At 33.2% G+C, this 20,052-nt stretch overlaps 1 protein-coding gene across 3 annotated transcripts in view; it reads right to left on the bottom strand.

The window, feature by feature from the left end:
- The window catches only part of SNX14 (sorting nexin 14), a 71,855-nt gene that overhangs the window by 4,808 nt on the left and 46,995 nt on the right, over window positions 1-20,052 (bottom strand). For 2 of the 3 annotated variants that reach the window (XM_046674529.1, XM_046674528.1), the window contains exons 15-24: window positions 19,607-19,665; window positions 17,742-17,768; window positions 15,632-15,764; window positions 10,687-10,888; window positions 8,029-8,112; window positions 6,102-6,202; window positions 4,258-4,369; window positions 2,336-2,376; window positions 2,092-2,211; window positions 117-240 (exon numbers count right to left, since the gene is read on the bottom strand). In XM_046674529.1, the coding sequence (XP_046530485.1) occupies window positions 117-240; window positions 2,092-2,211; window positions 2,336-2,376; window positions 4,258-4,369; window positions 6,102-6,202; window positions 8,029-8,112; window positions 10,687-10,888; window positions 15,632-15,764; window positions 17,742-17,768; window positions 19,607-19,665 (1,003 nt within the window). The remainder of the gene's footprint in view (window positions 1-116; window positions 241-2,091; window positions 2,212-2,335; window positions 2,377-4,257; window positions 4,370-6,101; window positions 6,203-8,028; window positions 8,113-10,686; window positions 10,889-15,631; window positions 15,765-17,741; window positions 17,769-19,606; window positions 19,666-20,052) is intronic. The other variant, XM_046674530.1, reaches the window with a different exon arrangement.

Raw genomic sequence — 20,052 nt, 5'->3', positions numbered from 1 at the left:
CTCAATTTTAAAAAAAGTTACAATGGGACAGTGTTCAAGAGTATTAATTTGCAACACAGAAGAAATATTATACATGAATGAAAAACAGGTTTTAACAGTGACCATGTCAATCTTACCTACGTACATCAGGTAATCATAGACTCCTTCTACAGTCATCATCTCCATAAAATAATTCTGATTTTGCTTTCTTTCTGTATTCTCAGCACGGTTTGCATTATTCTTAAACAGATCATTGAAAAGCTAAAGTAACAGTTGAAATAATAAAGAGATACATAATTTATTCTACCTACTGATGATAATCACTAAGGCAAAAGTGACACAGAGCAAAAGCATTTAAACTTTTTCCAATCAAAACAGAATATCAAATAGTTTAAGACTGCCTCCAAAATTCCACATTTATACCCAAAATTGAATACAAAAAAATACATGTTCTCCCAAAATATTATATAACAGTCTGCGTCCATTTTAGACCTAACAGATAATTCATTATCCATAAAGAACCCCTTTGTTTTTTTACAAAAAAAGAGTAAATGAACATATAAAGATGTATAAATACATTAACGATAGCTAATTTGAAAACTAACATGATTTAAAGGGCGTTTAGAGGGGAACTTTAGCTTTAAGCAAAGTTTATTTGGACAATATCCAACAAAAAGCCTAATCAATGTGAAAAAAAACAAGATGTGAAGAACTACTTAGAGTAAAAATGACAAAATGCAACTAAATCTAAGCCTTACCCCCAAAATATGCAAAAATAGTCAATTATCAATAATAATAATCGAATAGCAGAAATTAAGGAACTAAAAAAAGCCTGATATAAAAGATCAACTAAGCCAAAAGATAAAACGGACAAAACCTTTGGCAAGATAGATTAAAAAAGAAAAGAAAACGAAGCTACAATGTCAGGAATAAAAGGGGATATAACTACAGATGTCAGAGAAAATGAAAAGAAAAGAGGGTATTACTGACTTCAGATAAAAAATTTTCAAATTTAGACAAAATGGAAAATTTGCTGAAAATATAATCTATCAAAAAATGACTCATGAAATAATAAACTCGAAGAATATTATAATCATTAAATAAATTAAATTGGTTGAAAAAAAAAAAAACTTCCTACAAACCAAACTCGAGGCCTTGATGACTTTACCAACAAATTCCACTGATTATTTAAAGAGTAATTCTAACTGTAACTTTACCAGCAAATAGAAAAAGGTTAATATAACCTTGATAACAAAACCTGATAAGGACAGAATGAGAAAGAAAAATTATAGGCAAAGTCCACCCATAAACATGGATGTAAACTTCCTTAACCTCATAAAGGCTATCTATGAAAAAAGCTACACTATACTATCAATGATGAAACACTGAAATCATTCCCTTTGCATAGGAGGTCCCAGCCATGAATGAAACAAAATTGCCATCATTTGCAGATAAGTGTATAAATCTAAAAGAATTAATAGATACATTACTCTAATACAAATCTAGTAAGATTATTTCTGTCTACCAACAAAGTTATAAAGTGAAAAAAATATTAAAAATACCTTTTAAAGTAATAACAAAAATGAAGGTTCTTTGGGGGGAAAAGGGGGCTGTCCGTTGAGCTCACACAGCTCCCCACGCTGGGCACTACACTGAGCTTGTCGCAGACAGGGAATGTATCTTTACATTCCCAGTGCCTAGCACTTAATGGTGAGCACACAGTAAGATACTTGTTTAATGAAGGGATGAAATACTTTAGAAGCCATTAAAATTAGGTAATACCATCAAATAAACATAATATATTATAGCAATTAATTCCTTGATTATTGGAAGTTGGCGATTTACAGACTAAGAAAACCACTTTTAGAAATCCCCCAATTACAGTAATAGTAGAAGTTTACAAACCAATATCTAAAGAAACATTTACCCCAATAAAGCAAAGAACCTAGCAACTACATACAATATCCTCCTTACACTGCACTACTGCTTTCCATATAAAGGAAACTGAGAGTCCCATCCATTTCATTAACACAGGATTCTCCCTGTAATAGAAAAGTCATCTCGAGTAGCACAAGTTCAAACTTAAAGGCTCTTTAAGCAGATGCTCAGTACCTTCTTGTTGTTCTCTGAAGTAGGGCTGAGAATGGTCAGTTCCGGTTTACTTGGCTTAGGTTTTGGAGATTCACAAGAATTAATGAAATTCATGATGAAAGGTTCCAAATGTTGACCTTTCTGTGGTGACATATCATCAGATGAAAATTGAAAAGATTACGATTTTTACTATCATATAACCCATTAAAATTCATTGATACTCACAACTATCATATTATAGAATACACATAAGTCAGTTATTCACCTCTTTCATTAGTTTTCCAGGAACAGACTTTATAATTTTCCCTGCAATTAAAAGTACAATATTAATTTTATGAAGGTGTAACATACCTCATAATTGCTCATATGAATACTTTACTAGGTAATTTTAAATACTAAACAGTCAAGCAAAAAGTAGAACAGTAAAAAATATTTATAATTGACCATTTCACACATAAGAGAAATTTATAATAAATATGGTATTCTTAATTATTTATAGACACAACATTTGGGATGTACTTTAAAACAGTCCAGCAGGGAGCGGGGGGAGGGGGGGCGGTGATGAAAGAAGCCAAGTGCTGGTAACTGCTAAAATAGAGTGAGGAGTTCATTACTCAAATCTCCCTACTTTTGTGTATATTTGAAATTATCCATAAGAAATGTTTTCAAAAGATTTCAAACAATGGTGAAAATATAAAGATATCTAAAAGTATGCAAAATTTAGTCAAAAGAAAAAAGTTTTAAGAATTGCTACAAGATTTAAGTTGGCTACAACATTTTAGTTTACATTCTGAATTTTAGATTCAGAATATATATTCTATTTGCCAAATTTCTTCTCGATCTTATCTCCAGATTCCTTTATTATAACATACCAAACATCTTGAGATTTTCTCAAGCATTTAGAAATGACTGTAAAAATTAGTCAAAATTGATAAATACAACTTAACTTTCTTTCAGTTCAACTTAGAAAAAAGTAGACATAGCAATAGTAAGAGACATAAAAATAAATAAAAATAGACATTGTTTTATTACATGCAAACCACCCAACCCTTCTGCCACGCTATTTCTCTTTTGGTACCCCCATAAACTATGCCTCCCTCCTTAGAATTTCCCAGGTTCCTTAGATTACAGAGTTCCATCCTGTGCTTTTGTCTCTTCTACATGCTCTTCCTGAGCCAAATCATTTGCTCAACCCAATTTCAAATAACACTCAGATCTCTACTTCTTGCCTGTCTCCTGGCCTCTCCCTCCTTGTAAAACTTCTTCAAGTGGATTCTATAAACTCAACAAGTTCAGAACTGCTCTAATTTATTCCCTTATCTCAGCAAATAAGAGCATTCATCCAGTTGTTTAAATAGAAACCTGGGTCATCTTTGATCACTTCTTCTTCTTCAGTCAATCCTATTCAGTAACCAAGTTTACCCAATTCTATCTCCTAAACACCATATAAACTGAATATAAAATGCCCTCACACTTTCCCCTGATAAGACCTCCCCACACACACCAAATGTTCTGGCTCAACTAAATGTATTAATTTGGAGAGTTACAGATGAAAGCCAAATGCCCAACTGTAATATTTAATTCATTCATTCAGCTCTATACTTAGAATTACATTATACAAAATATATTTAGAAATACTGCTTTTCTTCCATTATTATCTTTAACAATTTTTTCGAACTCTTCCAGCTTAGCTTAGTTTGGTCTGTATTAAACTTTTTATAAAAGGAATCATGCTATATATATTCTTTTGCCTTGCTTCTTTCATTTAACATCATGTTTTTAAGATTATCAACATTCTTGCAAGTAGCTATATGCTATAGGTATTAATTACTATTGGTATTCATTTTACGAATCTACACCGATTTATCTATCGATTCTACTGCTGATGACTATCTGTATTATTTCCAGTTTTGTCTATTATAAACAATGCTGCTATGAACATTCTTAAATATGAATACAGGATTCTCTAGAGCATATATCTCAGAGAGGAACTGCTGGGTCATTCAGTTTTATACCAAATTGTTTCTCCAAGTGGTGTTCCAATTTGTATTCCTACTTACAGTGTATAAGAAGTCCTTTTGAGTTTGACACATGGCTTCACTATATAAGTTATTCTTCTAAATTAATCTGAATATTCTGATTCTTTTCAGTTTATCCTCTTATATGTGATTCTTTAAGTTAACTTACCAAGATTTACATCTGGTAGTATCTTATCAAGAAATTGTGTTTCCCCACCATTGGGAGAGAGAAAATCTGCCAAAAGTTGACTATTACTCAGTTCTGGATGCTGTAGAAGTTTCTTGAGTGAACAAAAAAAGAAAAAAGGAAAAAAACAGTTTAAAACTCTAGAAGGATGATAAAAACTGTATTAAAATGATTTTTTTAAACCAACAAATAATTTTAAATCCTCAAAAGCTATTTCATATTCAGAATAATAACAAAACTACATTTACAGAAAGAACAGTATCGCACAGCAGATAAGACAGCACCCTCTACATCAGACATAAATAGGTTTGAATTCTGGCTCTTCCATTTGCCAGCTAGGTGTCCTTAGAAAAGTTCCTAAACTGTCTAAGAGTCAGTTTCCTGAAATGTAAAATGAAGATAGCACTATCTACTTTATAGTGCTGTTATATAAAAGCATTTAGCAGAGTACCTGATAAACAGGAAGGAAAATTAAACATTAGCTAATATTATTTCTCAGTTTCTGAACTATAAAACAAGTATTATAATATACAATTTTCTTGATAATTATAAAAAGCTGGCATAAAGGGTTTTGCAGAAAACAATGTGGAAATGTGAAGTAACTTGGAAAATCTATTGTCTGTTCTTCTTGCAACACTATTTTCTTATGAGATAAACTGACTTTTTAAAGCCAAAATTAACTGGCTTACCTAATATTCAGTTTTGTAACTATGAAACAGTTACAAAACTTTATGAGCAGAAATCTGTATAAATGAAATACCAGTGCTGCAACCTCTAACTCCATATTACCAGAAACTATTTCTTCTAGAATGAGGTACTCTAGTTTTCAGAAAGAATTAGTCAATTCAAATCATGGGTTAATGGCATCAACAAAGACACAGGTTAACATTAGTATATGCTATGTTCAAATATCCTTGCAGTAGTTAATAGTTATTTCACATTTCAATTTTCACACCACCAAAAAATTATATAAAAAATACTGAGTTGAACTATTCAACAGTTCAAATACAGGAGATAAAATGTAAATGCTCCTTTATGCTATTGAATATCTTTAATTTAAAAAGTACTTATTTTTGGTTAGGAGGCATCCAAATTTAGATGAATTAACACTTAAGAAAAACTACAAAATTCCATGCCCAGATAAGAGATTTTTCTTTTAAATAAAAGTATCCAATCTTTGGTCTTATGCACTTAAGAAAGATGATCATTAATTTTAGAGAAGTCTCAAATAAGTAACTTTTAAGCTCATTGTACCAACGATGGAAATATACCAATTACATTGTTTACAGTGCACACACACTGAGAAAAATGGAATTCAATTCCATGTGGTGAGTAGTAGAGAGTCAGGAGATCCCAAGAAACTGGAAAAACATCTAAAAATTGCAAAAGAAAAAGGACTGAGGAATAAAACAGGAGGGAACATTCCAAAACTCACAAAGTGCTAAACACAAAATCAAACAAAAAACAACACAAAAATAACAAAAACTACCTAGTATTCTTAGAATGCATTTAGTCTTTTACATCAAAAGCTTTTCTTTCTTTCTTTAACTTCCCACACCAAAAGTCAGGCCTAGCTTAGCCCAACACAAGACTGTTTTTCCTCTAAGAAAATATCTGGTATTTCATTGGTTATCAATTTAGGGAAAAAACAAGTATACTCTTGACAATAATTAATTTCCACAAGAAAAAAATTATTAAATAACATAATTTTAGAAATCCACATTGACAAGTATTTGTAAAGTAAAGCATATACATTGTATATGAGAAAAAGACAAATTAGAGAATGCTATGATCAGCATTGTTTTTAAATTAAGTTGGTGCTATACCTGTAGATATTCCTGAAACTCTTCTCTCTTCGACTTTAAGAATTCATAATTTTTGGGGCCAATGATCCTTTTAGAAGGAAGCTGGGCATCAGGAAATGGGCCTGAAATTAAAACATATGAGACTTATTACTATATTCTGCTACTATTTTAAAAACCTAATTTATAAATTTACTATGGCAAATTCAGATTCACAATGCTGCCCTATAGAGATGTGACATTATCCTTTAAATAATCTCGACAAAATCAAAGAGCTTCAAGACAGAAGTCCAGACCAAAGAACCTGAGTCTAGTAATATCCAAAATAACACCACTTTTCACTGACACAGATTGATTTAGCCCTCTGTACTGGTAAAAAAAAAAAAAAAAAAGCCTAAAAAATTTCTCATGAGATTATTTTGGAATTGATTCGATTCTTTTAGATAAAATCTTACTAAAGAAATACTACTCTCTCCTGGGAAAAAAGGCAGCACTTTGCCAGTACTATATAAGCTTAAAAACAAAATTTAAAAATCACAGACATGCTTTTTCAGAGAGGGTTGACTCTGGAAATTTTAGCACCAAAAAGGAAAAATGCTGGGAATCCAACCAACTTTGGTTGATCCAGGATTTTCAAGTACGGAGATAAATGATCTTCTTTCAACTCGAAACTGAAAGGAAAAGTTCTCAGAGAAAGAACAAGACAAGGATGGCACTGCACCACACTGGCAGAGACAAAGAGAAAACCATTTAAAGATAATTACAAACTCAAAATTTAGGCAAAAAGTATGGAGTGAGACCCTGTATTTTTTATCTTCCTATACTCTCCTTATCATGGTCTTTGCTCTTCTGGGCAGAGTAAAGAAGGCTCCCTGCCCTTTTCAATTCAGAAACCACCTGAATTTGGATTAGGGGACACTCCACAGAGCTTTTCTAAAATAAAAAGATTCAGAATACACAAATCAAACTCACCAATCTACGTACAAAATGACTGGAAATACCTCATAACTATAGCCCTGATCTTAACTCAAGTAAATGGACAGATAAGGGAGATTGAGAGGAAGAACTATAAGGAAAAGTGCTCTCCTGTTCTGATTCAGCTACCCTCAAAAGAAATACTCAACTACAAATTTTGTTTCCATATCTAAATCAAAGAGCTAAATCAAAACATTTGCCCTGATACATCGCAAACAAATTTACCAAGAAGATGACAGTAAAAGAACACAACAACTCTGAAATGCCTGGTTTAAATTTTCCGCCTCATCAAAATAAACAAAAATTTAAACTGGAAAGAGAAGCTTTTCTAAAATATAGTTAAAGAAAAGCTAGCTTCTAAATTTTAATATTATTTAAAAAGCAATAAATGTGCACTGTAAAAACTTAAAAAATATAAATAAGCAGAAATAAGATAAAAACAATACATTCCTATTATCAATAGCAGGGTACACAAGGGTCACTGTTACATTTCCTTGGTACAATTACTTTAAATCAAAAAAGTAATCTAGTTCAACAGCTTTCAAGAAGGCCAATGCTACGGGGCTGGCCCAGTGGCACAGCGGTTAAGTTCATGCATTCTGCTTTGGTGGCCCAGGGTTCGCCGGTTTGAATCCCAGGCAGAAAGAGGAGGATTGGTGGCGGATGTTAGCTCAGGGCTAATCTTCCTCAAAAAACACAAAGGCTAAGTCAGAGAAAGACGAACTCTATATGACTCCACTCATAGGTGGAAGTTAGTATATTGATAAGGAGATCTGATCGGTGGTTACCAGGGAAAAGGGGGGGTGGGGGGCGGGCACAAAGGGGGAAGTAGTGTACCCACAACATGACTAACAAAAATGTACAACTGAAATCTCACAAGGTTGTAATCTATCATAACGTTAATAAAAAAAAAAAAAAAAAAAAACACAAAGGCCAATGCTGAAATGTAATTTTTTATACAAAAAGGACAACATACCGTGAAATTCTGTTAGTTTTGATTCAAGTACATAGAATTCAAGATATCTTCTATAGACAGACCAATGTTCAGGCTCATGCCCAACTATAAATTAAATGAATACACAGTGAGTAACAAATAACTTTACAAACTTCTACTAAAAGGATGCAGTATTGAAAACATTAATATACAAAACTGGAAATTATTCTAGTCTTAATAATTTATTACTTCTTGGCATCATATTATTAACATATTTTATCCCATATTTTAATTTTAAAATACTTAGATTGATAAACTTCAGCTATTTATGAAGTTCTCTCAATAACATAGACATTCTTCTACAACAGAATCATAGAGCTGACAGAAACTTCAAAAATTAGGTAATTATGGTTATTTCTTAAATGTCACAAAAATGATGTATATCATACAAATTTGTAATCAATTTTGGGTCTCTCAAATACTTACCAATTGTCCTGATCTAATACAGTATAGAATAGCGCTATTCAATAGAAATTTCTGCAATTCTGAAAATGTTCTATATTATCTGCACTAATATGGTAGCTATTAGCTACATATTGTTACTGATCACTTGAAACATGGCTAGTGTTTAGTAAAGAACTGAAATTTTAATATAACTTAATTTTAATTGCCACACGTGGCTAGTGGCTACCAAAATCGACAGCACAAAGTAATGGTCTAAAGAATGAGTCAGGTAGGACTACCTATTCCAGTCCCAGTTCCCACATTACTAACCATGTGAACTTGAACAAATAACTTAAGCGCATTGTGCCTTAGTTTGCTCAGAATTAAAATAATTGTAGCTACTACACAAAATAATCCACCTAAAGCACTTTTGTACAATGCATAGCACAGAGTAAGCACCACAGAAATGTTAACTGCTATTATTAGCATCTCATTCTAGGACAGATTTAGAAATGCAATGGATTAAGTCAATTAAAACCAAAACAACTCCTGTATTCAGGAAAAAGAACCTGATATAGTCACAACCTATAAAGCAAATTCTATTTTTCTTCTTCAACATTGGTCTTAAAAGATCTATATTATATTTAGTTTTGGTTTTTAAAATCCTGAAATTGCTATTTTGCTACATATATAAAATCAGTGTAGTATTTAAATGATACACTTTCTCCCCTCATAGACTATGGCTTTCTAAGAGCATACTACATTGACAGTAAAAGTCTGCAGCACTACGGACATTCTCTCCTTAGAACACAAGTTTTAAGGTTTTCTGGTTTTAATTTTATGGCTAAATTATTAGGCCAAACTTTTTAAAATAAAGCACAAAAATTAAAGATGGTCGTCCAAAAGGCAAAAACAAAAGTATATTCTCAAAATATTTTAAAAGTATATCATACATAAATCTTTCAAAAGAAGATAAAAGTTACTGCATGCTGACATAAATTTATTTATCTTGATAAGGATTTATATCTGAATAGTCAAAAGTTTTAAATAATTTCCTGAGAGAGAAGTACGGTGAGGGAAGAGCCAGATTTTAGGTGCGAGGCACAGGAAGGAGCTGCAAGCAGAAGCTAACTAGGAGCTTTCTTTTCAATTCTTTCCAACACTTAAAATTCCAATCGGTAGAAACAGCAGACAAAAGATGCAAACAAAACTATGTTTGAAACTGAAATCACACTATATATCGATGACAGTAGTTTATCTGTACACCTATTAGAATGCTGAGACAGAACAGCAACTAGCAAGACTGATCAGCAAGCACAGCAAAAATCAACTGGCACTGACTCAGAACTGGATAGAGCAAGACCCTGCCCGGCACTTGGCTACAGCTGGAAAATCACAGCTGGCTACTGCGAGCATTCTTCCTTCCCCCTTCCTATGCTGTATGTTCTTGAAATAGGACCAGCTCTGAGAAAAATTGGAAAACCTAATGCTTTTTGAAAAATAAATACGGGGAATTATTAGCACTGCCCTTCACACTATCACTTAGCCATCCCTCTCTTGAAACCAGTTCCTAACACTGCCACTGTTTTTCCCTCTTTCCTCACAGATAGTTTCTTCTTCATGAGCTCAACTTTATTTTTCTGCTCATCATTTCCAAAATGTGCACAATTCTGATGTGCTTTTGCTTACACCAACTGCCCACCTCTTGGACAAACCCCAGGGTGGTGACTGTTTAGCTCGCTATGGATACCATTTACCCCCGTCTTTATTACAGTCCTCACCTGAAACAACCAAGAGAAAAAAAATAGCAAAGCATGAAGAAAATTTGCAAAGTTGTGTTTGATCATATTTTTATCAATTCTAATTAGCCCACAACAATGGGAGAGGAGAAATGTCTTAATTAGTCTTAAGTTGGTATAATACCTGATACAGTGCTATATGCATTAATAACAGTCAAGTATAATGGCTAATGATGATGGCAGCAAAACCACTACAAGAAGATTATATAAAGTGCCTTGCTGGTTTGTCAGGTGTCTGGCAGGCAACTACTCAATAAGTGCTGGTTGAACAAATTAATTAGTTAACTGGCAACAGAGATAACCTAGAAAATCCTAAGCTTTCATTCAATTTTCTATTCTGGACACATCTTTTGGATGCAGTCATATTCAACAGTTAGAAATGGCAAAATGTTTATCATTCCTGACAAATCCAGACTAACGGGCACCTGTTAAGAAAGGGATACATAAGGCTTCCTACCTGCTCTTCTATCATTTCTTTCAACATCAATACAAAACACAGGTATTCTCTCCTTTTTCTCCTTCCTTTCAGAGGAGGCATCTTCAAAAAAGTCTACATATGGAATGCTAATTTTCCATGCAGCAAGGTTCCGGGGAGTATTAGGTGTGCTCACCGCTTCCACTGGTGAATCATCCTCCATTACAACAATACCTTCTTCAATCTGAAAAAAAATCATCAGGGAAAATTTAATATTTCCAGGACCTTTAGACCTGTAGGATATGAGATACAATTATAAAGTAATATGTCCATATAAATTCTATAATTCGTTAATAATTTTCAAATTAGGTGATATCAAATTTTCTACCGAAAAAGTAAAGATAAAACATTAAAACTAACAAGCATGCTCCACTTTAGTGGCCCGGATTCTGTTCCCAGGCACGGACCTATACCACTCTCTTGGCAGCCATGCTGTGCTGGCAAGCCCATAGAGTAAAAAACAGAGGAAGATTGGCACACATGTTAGCCCTGGGAGAATCTCCCTGAGCAAAAAAAAAGAAAAACTAACAAGCTACTAGCATCAACTCCAGGTCTTGTTATATCACCTATACATGAAAATTCAATAGAAACTAGCAAATAGACACTTCAGAGATTGCTAAAAAAGATATTAAAAATACACAAATATAGAAAAATATTTAACTTTGGTAATAAGTTAAAATTAATGTATTAGTTTTCATTTAGGAACGTAAAATTTTATAAATCATACAGCCATTGATGGAGCCTGCACAGATAAACTGGAACTGTGCTATACCGCTGGTCACAAAATATATTGGCACAACTCTTCTGGAAGTGTTTTGGCAATATGTATTTATAAAGAGCCATAAAACAGCTTCAATCAAGTAATTCCATTTCTGGGAATTCATTCTAACGAAAGTATTTATTCCAAATAAGTTTTTTAAAACTGTGAAAAAGGCACAAGTATAAATATATTCACTGCAGCATTAAATCATACAAAACTGGAAAAAACAGACCGACCTCTATAGAATTAAGATTGTTTTTTCATCTCCTGACTTTTAAAATTTTAATAATATAAATGTTTAAAATAAAAAATATTTTTAAAAATATTACTTGAAGAACAATTATTTTTAAAAAGAAGTTTAAACATGCTCTAAAAATATACACAGAGAAAGAAGGAAAACACTGTCTCTACCCTCATTAAATTGGAAGAGAACCTCTGAAGTGGCACATTAAAACACCTGGTCACCTAGACATCTCTGATTCATGTTAAAGGGGGTAAAGTATTACAGATAACACACATTCATCTTGTACATACATTTTTCAGGCAATGAGTCTAAGTCTGTAGGACATAAGAGGTTTCTGAAAAGCCTAGTCAGAGCAAACCAGGAGGGGAGAGCAATTTCCTTCCAGAATGCTGGCACCCAACCTGCACTCTCAGTTCTACTCTCTTCCCACAGCTGGTAGCCATCTTTCTTCTAAAGTGAATTCTTTTCCTTCCACACAAAGTCCCTTTGCAATGACCTCTTTTCCTGTTCTTGTCCTAAAATGGCTTTCCATAATCCCTAATAAAACTGTTAGTGATCTTAGGAGGACTTCTTAATGTTCTACTGAAAATAAGAGAGTGGGGCCAGCCTGTTTGCAAAGCGGTTAAGTGTGCACGCTCTGCTTTGGCGGCCCGGGGTTCAGAGGCTAGGATCCTGGGCATGGACTTACGCACCACTTATCAGGCCATGCTGTGGCATCATCCCATATATAAAATGGAGGAAGATGGGCACAGATGTTAGCTTAGGGCCAATCTCCCTCAGCAACAAGAGGATGGGCAGCAGATATTAGCTCAGGGCTAATCTTCCTCAAAAAATAAATACATAAATGAATTTTTAAAAAATAATAAAAAAGTCCTCAAGGCCTAAAAACATGAAACTAAAAAACTATAAAATAATAGGTGTTGGTTTTTGCTTTTGGGGGACAAGGCTATCTCCTTATAAACCTGGAAGAAGAGCAGAGAGAAGCACGTATGAGGGAAACACACACTCCACTGTTTGGAATCTGAGGTACAGAGTAGCATTTTCCATGGTTATTACAACTGTATTTTTGTTAATGGATTTGGCTTCTGAAAAGAGAGGGCAAAATGGATCATTAAATGATAAGGGATTTTGTTTAACAAGCTGACTAAAAGTCAAAAAATGGGACATTCTTAAATAAAAAGAATCCACAAAATCAATCTAACAAAAGGGGGAGAACAAAATTCTTAGCAACATAAAAATATCAAGGAAAGACAAAGGACAAAGCTTTATAATTTATTATTGTTACCATTTAAATGATGTTTATATCAAAAGAATCTAATGAAAAATCTCTAAGGCAATATTTCTCTAAGAATTTTCAGGGCTTCCTTTAATGTTATTTGAAAGTAAGTAAATATTATAAACCAAAATTTAATAAAAAGGAAAACCAAGTACTTTTTCATTTTCAAACAGATGTTCCCTCTACAAAGAGGATGGGGAATAAGAGAGGCAGAGGATAAAAGGCAAGGAGACGTTCCCCTGTTTCCTGGAGAAAACTAACGTTCCTCATTATTATCTTTCCCTATATGGAGATAACTGCCAACATACTAATGGGCATATTATGCTTCAGAAGTTTATTTGTAAATCAGTTCTGAACTTGGACAGAAATGTATTTTCAGATAGACCCAATCTTACATAGTGGACTTTGGTTTCCAGGCCATCATACAAATGCCAATTTATCCATAATCCACATTCATATATAGTTATGAGAATTCATGCTATTATAATACTGTATGGTGCATACTGGTGCTTACTTTGTGCTAGGCACTGATCTAAGTGCTTCATATATATTATCTTTTTTAATCCTCACAATGCCCCTCTAAAAGCTAGATACTACTATCCCCATTTTACATGTGAGAAAATGAAATCACAATAAAATTAAGCAATTTACCCAAGGTCACATAGGAAGGAGGCACTGCCACCAAATGATCACATCAAAGTTTCTAAAACAAGATGTCTTCCAGGTCCCACTTTTGGACCACAAACCACTTTAGCCCTGACAGTGACACTGGCAATTTCCCTTTCCCCTACTTCCCTTGCCCCTAAACTTTCCAAAGACGACAAAGAGGATTCCCCGAGGTCCCACAGCTTAGAACTAGCACAGTGCCTCTAAGTCCTGAGTGGCACCATCTCAGTTGGGGTCAAAGCCCTACCAGCCCCACCTTTTCTTTTCAGAGCATTAGAGATTAGTTTGCCCTCTTCTCCTGCTTTCGATTATTATTATCTTTGCTTCCAAGCAAGAACTTCCTTCTTCCTTGGGCCACTACAAAACAGAACAAATTCTCTCAGCTTTTTAAAAATATCCTCTTATTCCTGAAGCAAAAATATAGCTTGCATTTCAAGTAATTGGGAAGAACAAAAAATAAAAAGTACATCTTCCTCCACAAAAATTATGCTTTGAAAACTTCAAAATAACATGGGTAAATGCTTTTGTTATAATGCTAAGCGGGGAGAGAGTGGGATAGCAAACTATATATATAATATAGCCTATTCTATGGGGGTGGGAAGGGAAAGGTTTTTTGAAACAGAAAGTCACCAAAATGTTAGTAGAAGTGGTTATTAGGTGGTAGGAATATTGGTGGTATTTTAATTGCTTTTGCACTCTCCTATATTATTAAAAAATTGAGACTATAATATGCTTAAAATTAAAAAACATAAGTAAACACTATTTTGAAAAAAGACTCCCTCCTCTGGTCTACTGTTTTTCTTCTACTCGTGCTTTTCAGGACAAACAAAGGCATAAAGAAAAAAAAACGCTGTATTTGGATTATCTAAAAAGGAAAAAATAAATAAGATTTTCTTTCATTTAAATTGTTTTGAAGAAGCAGTGAATCTCCTTAACAATTCATCAATGCAGTGGAACAGAGGTCAAAAGAAGGGGTAAGGAGGAAAACTGGGTTTATTTATTCCTCTCTCCTAACTTTCCTCCTCCTTGGTCACTGCCAAGCTAACCACTACCATTCATCCCTTTTATACCCAGGTTAGCAAATTTCTTAAGGGCAAAGTCTATGTCTTAAATCACCTTTTAATCCCCAGTGTTCAGAGTCATTAAAAAGCAAAATAAGAATCCAGGGTCTCTGTTCAATAAAAATGTGTTAAATCAAAAGTACAAATGAGACAATATCTGTCTTTATGGAACTCACTAATTGGTAGGGAAGGCAATCATAAGCATATAATTTCAAATACAATATGGTAGGTGCTTGAACATATGATCTAACGGGCACAAAGGAGGGAATGTTCAATTCTATTTGGGGACTCAGGTAAGGGTTTATGAGGAACAGCTGGATTTTGAAAGACAAGTATGAATTTTCCAGGTAAATAAAGGAAAGGCATTTCAAGCAGGACAGCATGTACAAAGATACAGAGAAATAAAATAGTATGGTGGGTGTAATGTGCATATAAATCAAGTGGGGAACTTATTAACATGCATATTAGGATTCAATGGGTCTAGAATGAAGCCTGAGTGTGTATTTATAAAAAGCTCCCAGGTGGTATTGATGCTGTTGGTCTGCAGACGACAGTGAGCAGCAAAAGGTCAGAACATCTATTAACAATTCCATAGGCCTGGACTATACGATTGGAAAGAGATAATATCAGAATATGAAGTAAAAACCTAACCAAAAGACGGTAAATTTTTTGACTATTAGTAGTATCTCAGCTTAACAGAAACCATTCTGGCCTTAGTAAGCAGTAACTTAGTGCTCAGGAACTTTAAAAATTAGATTAGCACCATGAAACTATAATAACTAATGAAAGAATGGAGAATATAAAGGAAGTCCGAAGTACGAAGATAAAGGAGAGGGAAAATAAGAAGTCGGCACAGAAAATTTTTTATGCCTTTGTAAGTCTAAGTTATATATACATCAAATTGAAGAATTTTTACTTACAAAGTCATCTTCACCTTCAGCTACACCATAATTAGGCAACATAGCTCCCTCCATTGTGGTGCTCTTGAACACTCCTTTAATTTTGCTACCTATTCTGCTGATTCCAAATGATTCTCCTCTTTTCTGTGTGCTTCTAAATATTAAACAAAAATGTATCAAGTACATAGCAAATTATCACGATAGTCTACTGTAAATGATAATAAGGAAGAATAGTTGTGAAAAGGGTAAACTGAACGTATAATATAACTTTTTGGAGTTCTCAGTCACAGATTAAGTCTCAACATTTCAGAGACCAAAAGTGACAGAATATTTAAAGTTTAAATTTAGAGGGATGAATAAATAGGATAATATTTATTAACATTTGAAATTTACCTATTTAACTTTAAAATATTAACTGAACTAAAATGTTTAAAAGACGAGAGCCCCCTAGTGGTACACAGTTCTTATTGCCATACCTATTTTGAAATAGGTAAAAAAATGTGGTAAAATCAACGTTCAAAACAAAATATCCATTTAGAATTGCCCTGCTAAAATAACACAGTGTAACAGAAAAACATATAAAACTATGACCTTCTCAGTACTTCATTTTTAGATGCAATTTTTAAAAATTCTGTCCTTTACGACATTTTTAACAAAATTCAACTTTATAATCATATAAATACTCAAAAGAGGAATGAAGTATAAAATACATCTTACTTAACTGCAAAGTAATAAAAAGAAAATATAAAATGCCAAAGGGAAGGGCTAGCAATGAGCATAGGGATAAAAGCAAATGCAGCCTAAGGAGCAGCCTGCTCTGCCATATACAGGAAATGCTGGTTTTGTAATTTTTTTCAAAAGTAAATTTCTAAAAGCAGAAATAGCTGGAAAGCAAGAAAAACAACAACAAAAGCCAAGAAACAGCAAAAATTTCTTCCATTATAGCTACTGCCCCATGTTTCAAATAAAAACATAACTTTTATCCAATTTAAAACTCATGCTCACTATGTAATACTGCCTTTACAACAGATATTCAAATAAAAATGACTATTTTAAAATCCAAGACAGTCTGTTCTGAATGCTTAACTTAATGCATAGCTATTATTCCTACAAGCAAATTCATTTACTGAAATAATGCAACAATTAGAGAAATAAAAGTAAACTGACCAAGTTTCAAATACACCAAGTATATTAGTGACGTGCATTTTATACATGTCGAAGGAGCAAATCAAACTTATTTTAAAACTGGAAAAATCCTAATAATAAGTAGTAAGTAGTAAAAAGGGTACTTAAACTAGAAGATTATTTTATTTAAATAAGCATGCAATGAGCGTTTTTAAAAATCCATGGGGCTGGCCCAGTGGCATAGAGGTTAAGTTTGCACGCTCCACTTCTGCAGCCCGGGGTTCACAGGTTCAGATTCCAGGCGCAGACCTACACACCGCTCATCAAGCCATGTTGTGGCAGTGTCCCACCCACAAAATAGAGGAAGACTGGCACAGGCATTAGCTCAGGGACAATCTTCCTCAAGCAAAAAGAGGAACATTGGGAACAGACGTCAACTCAGGACACATCTTTCTCACCAAAAAAAAAATCCAGAATTGTAAACACAATTCTCTCTGACAGAAGAAATGTTTCCAAAAACAAATATGAAAGTGTTGACAAAATATTATTATAATTTCTAGAATCTAGACAGATTATAAAACAATTGAACTTTTTGAAATACGACATTTTAAAACAATATTTCACTTGGGATTATACTCAGAAATACAGAAACATTGTACTTCCTGCTTTAAAGAAAGTTCTTTATACACAAATAATTCCAAAAGTAATTTAGCAAAATCAGTAACAACAAAAGAATGAATCAATAGTCCTTGAAAAGCTAGATACTGGCTTTTTATTTTTATACTGAAATTTTTTTTATGACAACATACACCATGCTATTTCAAAAGAAGATACCTAGAAGAGGTTAATTTTAAAGGGATATCCCAAATAGGTGATATAAAGGCAGTAATAGCACAGTGTTTTACTTTTTTCCTTTTTAGTTGTAGTTAGGTTGTTTTGGGTGTACTTTTTTGACATAAACAGATAATTGATACAGAAAAGAATCACATGCTGTCTCAAGACTTACCGAAAATCATCCAAACTTAGGCTACCTCTGCAATAACAGATATGTGAAATTATATAAGAAAAGGAGAGAGAGAAAGCCCAGATATTAAACAAATTTCACTTTAGAACACAAAGAAAAATTTAAAAGTTTTAAAGTTACACAGGCAGATAGCATTCAGCTTTTTAAAGGGAAGGAATTCTTACGAATAACACAACAGAGGAAAGAGAAACAAAGCACAACGGATAACCATTTTTTGGGGTTTTAGAGTATGAATTCCAGATCATTGAAAAAAGTTCTTAAAAACTCAGTATGTCAGGAAATAATTCTGTATTTTTTGCCCTCGTTTAGGCATCCCATTTTTTTGATTCAGTGGAAAGTATGCAGAGACTAAGCCACCAAAAACTTGGCACAGGAAACAAACTCTTATTTTCCAACATGGAATTCATGTCCATATTAGACATAATTATGCATGCTTCACACATTTTTAGCTTGAGTATTTCAAAAAGTAACTTTTAAGCTAAGAAAGTCAGGTCAATATAAAGAAAAACACACTTTAAAAGACCATAATCAGTACCCAGAATAAAAAGAACCCATATTTTTTAGTTTAAAGCCAGCAAAATTAGTGCCTTAATATGTTGAAGACAACTAGGCATTCTCAAAGTGGCAAAGAAAGCTTTCCATCTCTGAAGCAATGACTCTGACTTCGATTTAGCTATGCAGCAGGCTTATAAAATCAAAGAACTGCTTACCCTTAAATGGTCCTATACAGGAGTTTCATGAAGCTTAATTTCCTAGTATAAGACTCCAAACATCCTAAGTCTATAAACAGGGATAAATACCACCTGTTTCTCAAGTGATGCTGGGAAATTCCATAAAAGTCTTGAAAAAGTATCCAAATGAAACAAGAGGTGCATGGATTGGGTAAAGAATGCTATTTTAAATAACATGGATGGGATTTTTGTTAAATAAAGTCAATGTTTCATGGTTGTGAAATATAAATTTTTAGGAAAAAGGAATATCTTTACAAAGAATCATATTTTCCATCTTTCAGAAAAGTTATTACATGTATACCACTTATACCGAGGCATTTTGTAGAAGTAATACTTAACATTCAAAGAAATTCAAACCTGTTGCTACAACCCTCGGTTACACCAAAAAATGCAATATATTCTCCCCATGGCTAAGGCTTTCAGATTTTTCCTTGTACTATCCACCCAAACAACAATTTCGTTTTCTGACCTATCTTCTTCTCTCTCTGTACATCTCCAATTTACTTATATATTTATTAGAACCTTGCTCAGACAAACAGGAAGGTGTGGAGAGCAACGTGAACATCTATTCTATAGAAGTAAAAATTTGCCATCTGTGTCAATTTTGTACTTATAACAATGTAAGAACAAATCAAGATATTACTTATCCAGTTTATAAATGAATAAAGCTTCTCTTTTCTGTTACTTTTCTTTTGGTCATTCAGAGAGCCAGAAGGGAAAGGGAGAAAAGCATCTCCACTTTTGTAACCAGTAAGTACTCTAATAAAAAGTACTTTCTGGGAAAAAAAAATTACTGTCTAAAATTGAGTTATCTGTCAATATCATTTATGCATGCAGTTCATAGTCTCCAATAAAACACTAATATGTATTAATTATGAGATTAACAAGACAATGCTATATATCTTATTAAATTTTTCTAAATGAATTTCAGGCATGTTCAGGTTACTATAGGTAGTACAGTTCTACAATTCCTGAGTAAAATGTCTTGTCTACTTATGTAGCAATGGAGCGATATATTCACAGAAAAATAGCCTAATAAAGACAGTGGTGCTATCACAGAACGATTAGCATCAACAAGTACAAAAACAAAACATACATGTGATTGAATATATTTACCTGTTGAATTTTGAATTGCGTGTTGGTGACTCTGCACCTCTTAAAAGTTGTCTGAAATACTTCAAAAATAATTATGATTTTTTAAATTAATATTTGATACTGAAACATTCCACTTTACCTTACTATTTTCCAATTTAAAGAAAATGTTATTTAAGTCAAGTGAATACAACCACAGTCAAACAGAGTAAGGATTAAAATATTGCAAATGGATATATTCAGGCCAATTGATTTCCACAGGTCGGTAAATAACGTATATACAAGAAAAATGGGGTTTCTGCATTACCACAGTACTACAAAGCCACGCAGGCATATGGAAAATCAGGTAGACCAATTTGGTCACAATCTACCTAGTCACATATACACAAACATAGTTGTGGTATTGAGAATTGTTTTTATAATCAACTTCTAATCTCCATTAAGATATATAGTAGAAAGGAATATTCATT

This window comes from Equus quagga, chromosome 11 (genome assembly GCF_021613505.1).
Source record: "Equus quagga isolate Etosha38 chromosome 11, UCLA_HA_Equagga_1.0, whole genome shotgun sequence".
NCBI classification, from domain to species: Eukaryota; Metazoa; Chordata; class Mammalia; order Perissodactyla; family Equidae; genus Equus; species Equus quagga.
This window is presented reverse-complemented; position numbering and strand designations above follow the sequence as displayed.